The sequence below is a fragment of the Rhea americana genome, unplaced genomic scaffold (assembly GCF_003343005.1).
Source record: "Rhea americana isolate MKP2758 unplaced genomic scaffold, rheAme1 scaffold_4, whole genome shotgun sequence".
NCBI classification, from domain to species: Eukaryota; Metazoa; Chordata; class Aves; order Rheiformes; family Rheidae; genus Rhea; species Rhea americana.
In genome coordinates, this window is record NW_028186534.1 from 9,102,751 (window position 1) to 9,116,918 (window position 14,168).

General features: G+C 37.4%; 1 protein-coding gene across 2 annotated transcripts in view; it reads left to right on the forward strand.

Moving 5' to 3' along the window:
• The window catches only part of VAPB (VAMP associated protein B and C), a 19,287-nt gene extending 10,963 nt beyond the window's left edge, over positions 1-8,324 (forward strand). Inside the window, exons 3-6 of one of the 2 annotated variants that reach the window (XM_085314122.1) lie at positions 307-387; positions 1,882-1,935; positions 2,206-2,262; positions 4,278-8,324. In XM_085314122.1, coding sequence (XP_085170248.1) covers positions 307-387; positions 1,882-1,935; positions 2,206-2,262; positions 4,278-4,436 — 351 coding nt within the window. In that variant the 3' untranslated portion in view covers positions 4,437-8,324. Of the gene's footprint in view, positions 1-306; positions 388-1,881; positions 1,936-2,000; positions 2,178-2,205; positions 2,263-4,277 lie in introns of both variants that reach the window. The other variant, XM_085314121.1, reaches the window with a different exon arrangement.
• Positions 8,325-14,168: the final 5,844 nt, after the last annotated feature.

Genomic DNA, 14,168 nt, shown 5'->3' on the forward strand with positions numbered 1-14,168 from the left:
TTTTTTTTTGGTCTGGACCATAGCTCCCCTGTCTGTGCTGATTACTCTAACAAAATTCCAAGTTCTCATATAAATTAACTGTGTATGTTTCAAACTGTTTGGAAAGATACACTCTATAATTTCTGGTCTCTCTTTAAGATACAACTCAGTTACGTATTTGTTTTTCATTTTTGATCATATATGTTTTTGCTGGTAACATGATAAACACCTAGGAGTTTTTCTTGAGTAAGGTGGTATGATTCATTTATATATTATACTGTGTTTTCCATGTATCTTATATCATTGTTTAATATTWAATTTTTCAAGTGGAAAGAAGCAAAACCAGAAGAACTCATGGATTCAAAACTTAGGTGTGTGTTTGAGCTACCAGCGGAAAACGATAAGCCTGTGAGTATTTTCAACTGTGTTTTGAGTGATTTAACTTAATACCACAGCTAATTATGTAGAATGGCATGTTTATACAGGCAGCTATATAAGCAGAAGACAGAACYCTTTGTTTCACTATCTGGATGAACATCACCCTTTGAAAATATAAAACTATTTAAAATCTTAGTGATGCTTAATATAACTAGCAGCTAATTTGGACAATGCAATTGTAGCAATCACAAAAATTCTTTGATTTGATGTTTATTCGCTGAGGATCATGTAAGATAAAGAATATTGAAGTGTATGTATTTTGAAAGATGCTGATTGATGTTTATAAAAGCTCTCAGTTTATACCATAGCATTTATAATCATCAGCAGTACAAACTTGCCTATCCAGCACTCTTCCCTTTCCTTCCTTGACATGACACTGATTTCAGCAGCTAAAGAGTTGGAAAGCTTGTTTGGAAGACACAAATGCAACTAAGGGTTATATTGCAATTAGCAATTACAGTAGTGTAGGATCCTTGTTAGAGCCTTGAAGGCACCAATTAATTTCTAATGGAAGTATGTAGTATCAAATGTAGAATTGATACTGGATGGAACAGTGTTCTACACTAGGTAGGTACTGAAAGCACAAATGTTCTGCCTTGCACTGAGCAGCTTGTAATTACTGTTATGCATTGGTAAAATGCCACAATTTTAGGCTCGTTACATCTTGCCTACCTGCTACAAACAGTTAACATTTGTCCTAAAAGTAAATGCTTTTATTTTATTTTCCCTGTGTCCAGTTAAGAGGTGTGACAAGAGGAAGGAAAGAATCTGAATTATGTGAAAACTTAACAGCTATTCTGTTTAGGAGTATTCTTTCTATAATCCCTAAAATTCATCATGGCAAAACAAAGCATGAGGAGTAGCAAGATTCTGTTACTTCATTGATGGAACCTTCTGGTTAATACTTTGGTGGTATTTTTGTTGGAGGAAGAGTGGTTTGTTTCTCCTCTTTAACTAGAGCTGGTCCCTTTTCATTTTGTAGTACRCAACATACAGGGAATCCTAAAGCAGGAAAAGAAGGAAGTTTTGGAGCTCTGCAGCTTTTGTTCCCTAACTTGGGTTGAGAGTTCTTCTTTCACTGCAGAAGTAAGAAAGACAGAGAGGYGCTGTGCAGCTGTGGGAAGTAGAGAGTGAGCGCAATGCAGCAGAGGCAGTTGGCTGGTTCTTAGCAATATGCTCGTTCGTGGAGTAGCTACCTGCGTTGTGCTTTGGGGAGGGAGAATCGAGGAGAGTCTTGGTGCTCTGTAAGTAGACTGTGAAGGTTTGCAGCCACAAAGCAAAGAGCAAAAGGGACTCAAGTTCCCATTCGTGTTGTGAGGGATGTTTCCTTTGCAATATGCAGAGGCTGAAACCAGGAGTCATTCTGTCTGCGCTTATTGCTGCTGATCTGGTGATTTCTTAGAAACAGGAGGGGGGAAATAAAGGTTCCAAAAAGAAAAATGATGYTTATTTCTTTTAATACAGGCATGTTTCAAGTGTTCACAGAAAATTTTACCTGATTCTTCTCCTGAATATCAGGTGTGTGGTGTGGTGTGGTGTGATATTAATAACTAACCAAAGATCACTCTATCCTTTTTTAACAGCATGATATAGAAATAAATAAAATTGTATCCACAACTGCAACAAAGACAGATTCTTCTGTAATGTATAAATCAATAAGTTCCCCTTTGGATGACATTGAAGTTAAGAAAGTAATGGAAGAATATAAGAGGCTTCAAGTAGAAGTTCAGAGGTTACGGGAGGAGAATAAACAGTTTAAGGTAAAGTTTTTTTTTGTTTTTTTTYCAGATATACTACTTTCCTGAAAAGATGCTTGAGGCTGAAAGGTTTGGTTACCTGACCATGGTACAATAGTTTAATATTGTCTATAAATCAAAAGAGAACTTAGGTTTCTTTCTGTAAATTCAGKGAAAAACATGCTGAAATCAATGCTTCCTTTGAAAGCAGCATAAAACTCATACCGTCAGAGAAACTGATTGGATAGCAATCCAAAGTGGTGAATTCTTTTTTTTATTTTCCCACCTTGTTTTCTCCATCAGAATTAAGCATTCAGTGTTTGCTTTGGCCCTGTTCTCTCAAACTGATGGGAGCTTGAGGGCAGTCTTGTGCCRGTACTGAGTACTCGAATAATTGCACCAATAATACGCAGTGGAAATGACCAGTGTAACACTGATCAACAGGAAATCTGCTTTCTGCCATGTCCAGCACATTACCATGAAACCAAGTGAATTAGAAGCCTTTATCACCATGCTGAAATACTATTTTACAGTATTTTCATTTGTTATTAAAGTTTAATTTCATAARTATAGGACCACTGAAAACCTAAACTTCATGAATGTTCCAGCACAACGAAAGAAACTCTAGGTTCTGTCAGCTATAATGTTGTTTGTCTGGCTGAAGCATGAAGAAATCCTTTAAACACTTCTAAACAARTTTTGTTTTGCACATAGAAATAATATGTGTATAGAGCTGAGATGCCAGATAACTTCTCCTTGTGCTCTTGTTTTGGCAGTAGCTCACACTACTATAAATGTCTTTTTTTTTCCCTCCAAAGCAGTCTTGAATAAGTAGTCTTCAGGAGATGCATAGAACTAGAATTGAGTTGACTTCAATAATCTTTTAAAACTGAGCTGTTCCTCCCTTTGTGAAGTGTCAGAAATGTCTGTAAAATGTCAGAAGACAGTATGTTTAATAACTGCCAGCTACCAGGTGTTGCCGAACTAGAGGCACAGTCAGAAGAAAATTAAAATGTTTATCAATGAAAGTACCGTATAGGTAAGCAACACTTTGCTGTTTACAAAAGTCAGTTGTCCCCTACCCAGATTCCTAGCAGTAGTGAGATACCAGTCTGTGACTCTTAGTGTTCTCCCCCAAAGTTAGGTGCTCCTTTGAATTCGGAAGTGAGCAATACTGACATAGATTGACTTTTTTAATTTTCTTATCCATCAATTTTAAAGGCTGCATTAACTTTCATTTGAATGTTTTTAATGTTCARATTGGACAATGTTGCTTTAGTATTTTATACTTTTATATTCTAATATTGTAGTAAAGCCTAACATTTGCATCAGTTGAATGTAAGTTAGGTAACAAAAGGCTCATTTTACTGACCCCTGAGCTAAGTCAGTGGTGTGGAATGGAGTGTGCTAACACACAGCTGCACTGCATCACAGCTTAGATCAAGAAGTGGGGAACATTAGGTCCTCTTGAAATGGTAGTAGCCACTGCTATGATGTTGCTTTATCTGTTGTTGSATACATCTTTAAATCAAGAGATTACTTAAAATCACACCAAAGAAAAATCTTAATGATTACCATTAGTTTTGAGATAATGTGAAAATATCGGTATATATATGGAGGGGAGAATAGATTTCCCTTTAAATGCTGGGTAAACTCGCTTGTGAAAACCCCAGTTCACTAGGGGAATAATGAGTATAATTCCCTTATAATTGTACATTTTTGCAACCTATCTTAATGAGYTATTTTGAAGAACATTTTCTCCAACAGCACTTTATTCACATACAGAGCAACACCAGCCTCTTCATGCCATTCCCCTTTTCACTGTTTTTGATATTCTGAAGCTTCCTGCAGACTTTGGACATGTGTTCTTGCAGGCTTCCTTGTTGCTTCCGATGTTACTTTAGCCAGGAGGAGAAAACTTTTAGAGCATGTGGTTTGCTTTTTACCAGCCAAGTAGATACAAAGCTCCTCTCCTACCTCACTACCTTCTACTGCTCAGGTTTATCTAAGAAATAGAGCTGTGAGTTAGCTCTACCTAAGCATTCCTCTCTTTCATTATGCACACTTGGGTGGGTAAACATTAATGCTTTTTTCAAAAGAAATAATCCACCTACCTTCATTCAGGAAGAAGATGGACTTCGGATGAGGAAGGCACCCCAGACAAACAATCCAATATCTGCTTCTGCAGCTGCTGTCAAGGAGGAAGGGCTCAGCTCTAGATTACTTGCTTTGGTGGTTTTGTTCTTTATCTTTGGTGTAATTATAGGAAAAATAGCCTTGTAGAGGCAGCATGCTGGGAATTGTAAATTGGTTTGATGGTTCTGCCATATCATTGGATTAAATTTATTCATAACAATGTTTAAAAAAAGTTAATGTACGACATCTCACAGGTCTTGCCTTTAAATTACCCCTGCACAAATATTATGTAACATAATCTAGAAAGTTTAAAATGTACAATGAGTGAATGAAAGAGAATATTCTTCAATGATGAATGGGGGGGGGAATCATGATTTAACACTACAATGGAATATTGTATATGTCATTTTAAACATTCTTAGGCCCTGGTACATGTTGCTGGATTACCTCTTTTTAAAAAAATTAAAATAGAAAAAAACTATTCCTCCACTGCTGGAGCTGGCCCTATTGGATGTTTGGAGCTGGGTTAGGCAGGAGGTGTTGATAACTTCTGTAAAATATGTTAATCCACCATTCTGCTCATAAATTTAACAGTTTCTGTCAGTGTCTTCAACTCTGTGCAAGTTACCAATTTCTTGGCACTTAAATGAATAGTGAGAAGCTGAAAAGAATCGTACGTGGCAATGCTGAATGTGCTAGGCATCATTAAGAGACGTATATTGACTGGTATGACGCTCATTTGGAATAAAGGTCAATGCCGCCTTCTCATAAAGGGACCAAGCTTCATTGCTGTTGGTTCATTTAGTTGAATTAAAATGTTATTCAGAGATGTTTAATGCATATTTAACTTATTTAATGTATTTCATCTCATGTTTCCTTATTGTCACAAAATTGACTAATACTATATGGTATAAAAAGGCACCTGTTTTAAAACCAGTGACTAGAACTAAAAATTTGCTGCTGTAGTGATGCGAGATTCTTCTGCCTCCTGGTGTTTTGGGCACTACACAATTGTTGGAGTTTTGATCATCTGAGCATTGGAGAAACAGTGGTCAGGAAACTGTTTTTGTATGTAAATAAGTCTATCTAGGGGAAGAAAAATTAGTAGTAAACTAGTTCAATGCCGTAAAAAGACCAGTCCTGTTTGACTATGTAGCATCGAAAAGAAAAGAAATTAAATAAAGCCCCCAAATTAAAGTTTCTTTTGTTACTTTTGTCATGTTCTCACAGTTTTAGAGGAGAGAAAAAAAGAACATACTCTCTGCCAGCTTAGTTTGCTTATGGCGTTAGGAAACTGTCAGTCTTATTTCAGGATTTTTTTTTCCAGCCTAATTTTAGTCTCTAAAATCAATCCAACTCCATCCTAAGCCTGATATATATGAAGTGTTGTTCAAAGTAATCATACAGACTACTGATATACTACATAACTTCCATTTTTCAGTTTGATCTGATTCAGTAGTCAATACAGTTGATAGTATATTGAAAGTGAGGCTAAGATAGTTGTGTTTCTAAGCATACTTTTATTACAAAATACATAAACTCAATATATTTTAGCATGTTGAATTTCAGTAGATGAAATAGTTTTTTGAGCAAGTAAATCCCCATATATTCGTAGATGTTAGGTCCAGAAACCATCAGTGACATGCCAGTCTAGTGTAGCATACCAAAGTTTTTATGACACCCTTCAGGATTAAGATGCATCTTTAAAACGTGGCTTCGTTCTTTATTCTTTCTGTGATTCTTGAGGAAACTGTTCGGGCTGCGCTCTGTCTACTACACTCTTACTGCATCATTGACCTTTATATTTATTTCACATGTGTCTCAAGGGTTTCCTGCTTTGCAAGTGCAAATAAGCAAAATTTTATGTGAGGTTTAAAAAGAAAATGGAAAAAAATTCTCACTGGTGTGTTCAGCTTATGAACACAACTCTGTGGAAGCTTCCTTTAGAAGAGCCAACAGAAATGAGTTGTCTTCAGCATTTTAAAATGCTAGTGCCTTGTCTGCTCAGAATGGAAGGGACAAAGCAATTAAAGTCTCCTTGTAAAGGGCAGAGAAGACAGGAGATGAGCTGGAAAGAAGCAGYGAGTTCAGTGCAACAAATTGGGCAGAACTGATCAAGGAAGAGATACTTTGAGGGCATTAGAAGCTAATGGAAACTTCTACAAGGAGCATTTAAAAGGAACCTTTTCAAAAAGAAAGGTTGTAACTGATGTTGTAAAGTAAGTTTTCATAGCTTTCAAGAATTTTTTTGAGAAAACCTTAACTAAAGGAAGACTGAACTATCCAGTGGTTGGTTTTGGAGGCTATAAACATTCTCACCTTGCTAAAAATGTGTTTTCTGAAGAGCTGAATTCCTAATTTGTTTTTCTTAAAATAACGATAATGATGGTATTAACTCTACTGAGAGCACTTCATCCTACTGAAAAACAGCCTCAGAAAAGCTTTTTTTTTTTTTTTTTTTTTTTTTTTTTTTTTTTTTTCCCAGAAAATTCTGTCTTTGCAGTGTAGAAGACTGAAGCTTTAACCTGGTCTCTTGTGGGGATATCTTTAATAGTGTTCCAGGCAAATGTCACACATGGTTAGTACCACAAATGATTTTGCTGGCAAAGGCAGCTTCCAGATGAAGAAAGCCAGCAGGATATCTCTCCTTTTGGTGTTTAATAGTTGCACTCCTGAGTGATCTGTGAAAACTTGGAACTCACTCATTTGTGAGCAAAGTTACTTCTGTTGTTTGCATTCCAGAAGTACATGGAGGTCAGGAAAACACTCTTGTGTTCTGCTAAATGCCTTACAAACATGATCAAAAGCAACTACTAAACAAGGGACCTTAGTTTAAATGGCAAAGGATGTACTGGTACCAACTGCAGTCTGCAGCTGGGGATGGCACGCACTGTCAGTCCTAAACCAGATCGTTAAATGAAGTTTTTRTATCTTGGAACTTGACAAAATTTTGAGGTCTTTCTTCATTTCCCATTTTTTGACAACAGCCTAAACAGATAGTAGCGCTTAATTGTCTGAATAATGCTTTGTTTCCACTGAGCGTAAAATAAAGAGTTATCAGTGGGAACTTTTTTACCTGTCCATTTGACCAAACCCTTCTTTCTTATGCATCAGAAGGAAAACTGTGGATGTTYCCTGGTAAGGTTCTTAAAAGGCTAGTCTTCGAGTGTATTGCCAAAATCATTTCTGTATTGGGTGTATGTTCTTAAGCCACTGGAATTTTTGTAAGTTGTACTTTACACGATGACACCAGAGCAAATACTTCCATCAAGTGTTCATAGAAAGGGGATTATTCTGGAGGGCATTATGTATCTTAGGAAGCTATGCATGAAACAGAGTTTATAAATAATATTATTGTCTGGTGTTCTCACATGACATCAGATGTTAGAAAACAGTGTATAATTGATAAATGATAGTAGAAATCAAGTTATTACTTAATCTAATGATTGTTCTTGCCATTCTTTTCAGATAGCTACTTGCATATACATGTACTGTTAATTTTTATAAGAACCAGTAGAAGCTGCTTAGATAGTCTTCCCTTTCTGGATATTTGCATTCTTGTCTGTCCTTTGGGCCCTGTGTATGAATAGGTTTCTAAAATGTCATGAAGCCTGGTAATGGGAAATGAACAGAAAACAGTTTCTGCTATTTTCACGTAGTTATCCACATCTTAAAGGAAATCTTTCTGTGCATGAATGATAACTATTGCTCTACTTTGGCAGTGATCAAATATGAATGCAAAACTATAGAAAATGCATATGCAGGCTAGGCACCCAGTGTGGTGTTGCTGTTGAAGAGCCTTAGGAATCAAAGAGCGAGATAATACCATGTATGTAAAATTGAGAGAGATTGATGATTGATTACCATAATGTAATTTTTTGAAGATACGGGATTGTAATTGCTTGACAACAGTATTCCATGCTACTTTTTCTCCTGAAATGCTGTTAGTGGGATAAGGTTGGAAACTCACTTTGCAAATTACTAGTTTTTTTCTCACCAATAAACTATAAAGGGTTTCTGTTCCCTGCATATGTACACTTGCAATTTTTATTATAATTTTGATTTAGCAAGCCGGGACATATACGTAGTGGTCCACAGTTGTGTACCTTGTGATGATGGATTTTTACTGTCTTATGATATTTAATGTTGCAGTTGCCTAATGCAAGAAAACTCCATACATGTCATCCCTTGTTCTTAGAAAACGTGCTTGGCATTTTCATCTCATTTGGAACACCTCTTTAATTCTTAGGCACAACAGTGACTTACAGGCTTTTGAAGCTATATTTTCTTTGCTTCACATGGTGTCCTGAAATGCCATATCCTGAGCCTTGTCTTCTGTATAAAGTCACTGAGAGAAAAACACAACCAAAAATCCCTATGTTTGAAAGTAAAGAACGTGTAAAACAAGCTCTCTGAACTTCATGATTGTGGTGGCTGTTACAGCTACAGTAGCACTTCATGGCAGCACTAAGGGTGCTTGAGGTTGGAGAGCCACTTTTTCATGCCGTGACAAAGCGGGTCTGCATCCTTACTCCAATCCTCAAGTGAGCACGTTGAGTGGTGAGTAAACTGCATTTGTTTTCAAGCAAAAAAACTGTAAGCACAACATCCCAGAAAATGGAGGAKCTGGGGGATGGGAAGGAAAAAAGAGGAGTGAGTTTAGATTGTTCARAATTGTACACAGGTAGTTAATGAATCGTGTTCTGTATACTGCTCTGAGTTGGCCTGTGCAGATGCAGCACAAACACTGTTTGCTTGAAGTAGAAGCATCTGGTGGTTATCTAGAAATGAAAATGTTTGAAAACTTTTGAGAAATAATTAGTAGATTTCTATACTGCTAGTAACATTCTTTAGCTGTAAACCAAACAGGTCGAAAACCCTACTGAAATTCCAAGTGTTTTCCTCAGGATATGGACTCTATGGTGTCTTCTAACYTTACACTCTTTTTGAAAAAAGAGGAATTACAACAGAAATTTCTCCAGCGTTTAAATCTTTAAATGTGCGCATTTGTACAAATTTCAGTGTACATATCTGAGAATTTTTTTTGTGATTCAGAAACTAATATAAAGGAAGAAAGTAATCTGTATGGGGTGAGATTAGTTCAGTAGTGTATGAGGAGTTTTCCTTTGTAATCAGGCATATGCCTATAAATTTAATTTACTGATTAGAAAATACTTGTGTAAACCTACATTTAGGCATTTTAGAAAGAAGAGCAACTACTGARCGAGGCTACTGGTTCATACAGAGTGAAACCTAACTGGTCTGTAGATTGAATTGCTTAAAAGATGACAACAGAATATAACGCTAGTATAAATCATCTGTTACTGCTATATAAATAGAGGGATTTATTGTTAAAGCAAGGCGATGCAGATCTTTTGGCTATGTCCGATTATGATTTCTTTATGTTATGCTGACAGCTTCATGTGTACTTTGTCTAATGAGTGTCAGTGCAAAAGTGACACTGTTCGTTGTATTGTTTTTTACTTTTGATTAGCTTCAAAGAACAAAGTAATTGTGTGTTTCTGCTACTCATAACTGCTTAACTATAAAATTTGTTTGTTAATTAATGGGTTGATTTTTCTTGCTGGATAAATGCTGGTTGTTTTTTAAAATAACACAAGTAAGAGCCAGACAAAAATCTCACATGTAGCATTATAATAAGCATGCATTTATACACTTCCAAAATGACTGTATGCATGTCATTAACTCTGTTTCCTGTGACTTCCTTTCCTTTTACAGAGCAGCTTTCAGATTTTTTCTTTCAAGAGCCAGACTTTGAAAACTACTAAATTATCACGTAGATCTTGCTGCCTCCCAGTTTAGGCCTTAGTTTATCCTGAGGCTTCTGCATGAATGAGACCTGCAAGAAAGGACTCTTGAGTGCAAAAAACAAGGCTGCTTTTCCTTGAAATAAACTTGAACTTTGAATCTTTTCTGCTATGATCTGTCAGTAGAAAATGGCCTTTTCCAGATGGCAAAACAGAAGAAGTTAACAAAACAAATGAATTAAGAAGAATTAATTGAAGTTGCATATTACAAACTGACATTATACATCTGGAATTTCTGTTTATGTTTCTGCATCAGTACATTTCATTCTTATTTAGTAAGTTCTTAATTTTGTGGTCTTTTTCCAAGCTTTCAGAGTGCCTATGAAGAACTGAAGAACAGTGTGCAGTATTGTCCTGAATTTAGCTATAATTTTTTTTATACGAATCTTTTCTTTCAGTGGAGAGACTCACAAGATCAGAAAAATGTCCTGAACCCCTGATGTTTAAGTTGGCAGATTTCCCACATGCCATTATCCATACACAGCTATTTTTAAAAGATCTTTATTAAGGCATTACAAAGTTGAGCACTCGGAAGTTAGGAAATGGCAAAAACATGTTTGCCTGTGCACTGTTAATTTGGCTTTTTCCTGTGAATATACTGCAGTATCTAAGTAAGCTAAGGCTACCCTGAAGGTGTCTTAAGACTGCCCAACTTTTGTGAGCCTGACCTTGCATAGTCCAATAGGTTTTCTTAGGCTTTGCATATTTAGGGATTTTTTTAAAAAGGGAACTTTAAAAAATGGCATCATGATACTACATGTAACCCGTGCACGTGTTAGGATTGAATGGGTCACATCCTTGCATGGACACCCCTTGTTGACCTAAGTATCTGATGCAGTGGTGAGCTGCTTCAGCTCAAGCAGCAACTTCTGTTTTCACATTTTGCTGGGAGGCCTCAAAGAAGCATGATTGAAGCCAGGAGTTTTTGCTTTAGTTCGGCGCACAAGAGAGTTTCTGTGAAGGCCGCACGCTCTCCTGCCCAGTTTCTTTAGTGATCTGTTCTGCCTGAGCTGTCACGTCCCTGCTTCACTCCCTCAGCTCTTGTGGTCAATCCAAGTCACCAGTCTTGAGCCTAGGCAAAGAAGCAGGCTCARCCTATCGTATTTAAATGGCATTTCTTCTCTACTGCCTATTTACTTTCCATTTTGGTCTCCTCCTYTCTGTGGCTCCTCTTCCACCTCTTCCAAAGTTGCTCTTCCCTGTCTCCTTCCCAGATGTTGGCCTGTGTGATCTTTCGTGGCTCTGCCCTGGCTACCTGTTGGAACAGTCCTTCCTTGTGTCTAGTCCCAGACACCTTTTCCCATCCTAGGTAGCAAGTCACCTTTCTGCCTTCTACCTGATCAAATTTTATTTCTCCTTTCTCTTCACTCGGGAGAGTTTGAAGCACCGCATCATGCCAGGCACCTCCTTTCTGTCTCTTGAGCTTTTCTGTGCTGCTTCTGTGTGTGCGCCATGTCCCGACCCTTGTCTGGCACCTTTCCCCCCTCAGGCTGCAGCCGAATTCAGCATGGAAATTTCCAGAGATTGCACAACATTGAACAACAGGAGTCCTGTGGCAGCAGAGCTTTTGCACAGTGCTTTACTCACAAAATCATGCTCTTTCTYGGGCCCAACATAATGTTTTTGCTTCCCACTAAAGCAGTGGAGGACCTGCCTCATAGTGCAGGACACTCGCCTGATGTGTGGGAGAGCCACAAGCAATGCCCCACTCTACCTGCTCTAAACTCACCTGGACGTTTTTACCTCAAATGCAAGGTACACCTTCAGCACTGCATTGATTTCTGCAATTTTCTCCATAGGATTATAATGAAAGCCATGCAACCTGTGGTGTCTGTTATTTTGGTGTTTAAAGTCAAATATGTGCTTTTTTATTCAGTGCAGTCTAGCAAGTGAATCACATTATGATAACAGTTTATCCAAAAGTGTTTTGAAGCTTATTTTTTGTGTTTGGTTTAGGTTTAGGAATTGTTTGCGAAATTCAGAATGCAAATTACAGCCTAAGGCATTTTAAACATAGAGGACATGAAGATGGCTAATTGGAAAGATGAGTAACTTAATGGAACCATTGAAGAGGAGATCAGGCACTAGATTGAGTTTGTCCAGCTAACTCAGCCCACGATTAAAATGTCCATGCCTACTAGAGAAGTAGAAGATTGCAAAGGCTGAGTAACTTAKGGTATTAAAGAAGGTGTGAAAGGCTTTCATGTTCAGAATCACTGCAGGAATTTAATAATGCATTCACAATATTTGAAAATTACATTTGGGGGGAGTTTCTTCTGTGCTTTGAGTGTTTAAAAAAAACCCTAAATTCTTGAAAGCCTTAGACTGGAAGTTAAGGGGAAGAGTTCTCAAGTCACTTGTGCCTGTTTCTGTTGCCTTTCGACAGATTCTTTCCTGCCTRTGTGTCTGTTTTCTTGATTTTTTTTTCTCCATAGATAAAATAAAAAGGTGTATAGTTGTTTTATAGTTGAAAGGAATCCAGTAGTCAGTTTTAATGTTTGTTGCTTATGTCCTGGGTCTGTCTTTCTAATGCAATGTTAGACATGTAATGTGAAGGTTTTGTTTTCTCTTGGTTATGTCAGATAAAGATAAATTAATCACAGAAACAGAAGTTGGTGGTTACTGTGGAATCCTGATTKCATTTGAGGTAGGCATGCAGCCATACTGCATTAATACATGTAATTGGTGTTTCAAAAGGGCACACCTGAGCAAATGTCATATCAAATCTGATAGTGAATAAGAAATTGGATGAAAAACTGTGAATTACATTTGGCAGTTTTCTAAGACAAAGGTATTAAATGGCCGAAAAAACAACTTTTGCARTCAAGAAAATGGGACAACTTTGCATGAAGTCTGTCCTAGTACAGTGATGAAATGAAAGAAAAATTAGATGTAAATTATTAATTAAAAAAAGTAAGAAAAGGGAAAATGGACAGCAGTCAACAGAAGATGAGTTATGAAGTGTAGAAAATTAATAAGGAAAGTAACAGCCAAAGGAAAAGAAAAATGTACATGTTGGAGTGCTTGGTGATAAACAGCTGAAGTACAGAGTGAAATCTGCAGTAGGATAAGGACCATWACTACATGCAGATGGCAAAACTGCAAGTGATGATGTAAGAGACTGGAAAGGTGATGTCATTCATTAGTGTTTCTTAATATTCAAAAATAAACATTTTTTAATCCAGTAGGACTAGAAAATTTCTAAGGGAGATGCCTGAGGCAGTCTGTGACCTGCTGAGAGGACAGGATGGCCWGGGTGAAATGCTCAGTTTGCTTGACACCCCCAAGTAAAGGAATGGAAAAGGTGATGAATGGTGATGGAGGCACATAATGCAAGTCATTTCATTCTAGGATCTTTTTTTTTCCAATTTTACATTCTTTGGGATTACAGTAAATTGAGTATATCTGGACCCTGGCAAAGCTTGSGCTTCTGTGATAATCGTACATCTCAAAAGTGGTCATTCAAAGAGAACCACAATGAAGGAGGAGTGCTCACAGAAGAAATCTGCTGGGACACAGGGACCCAAGGTAATTCAGTAGTTCYAGATCACTTGTGAAAATACATATAAAATTGCTACTGATAAAATGTATACATGACAAAATATCCGTACCCTGGACCACAGCAAGGAAGAGCTCCCCCTGAGTACCCAGTGCAGCCTTTTCCAGGGCAAAAGACTAATGAATACGAACACATCTTGTTTTGAATTATCATGACCAGTAAGTGATTATACTTCTGTATGTCTCAGCTGTGAGACTCGGGAATTTTGGATGTGACTTGGGTATTTGCATTTTAAAAGAGAAGCTGAACAATTGGAATGGATGCAAAAAAGAATAAAAAATGACTAGTGGAGTGTGAAAATGCTGGCGAGGGAGAGGGAGTTCACTTGGCTGAGTTTATCTAACAAGACTGAGAATGTCTCGAGTACARTGCGGAAGTATCTTCACAGGGAGAAAATACCCAACACTGCAGCTCCCTCTGACCTTGAGAAGCGCAACACAGGAATCACTGACTGGACATCAAAGCCAGGCAAATTCAAATTGAGAAAGGGCA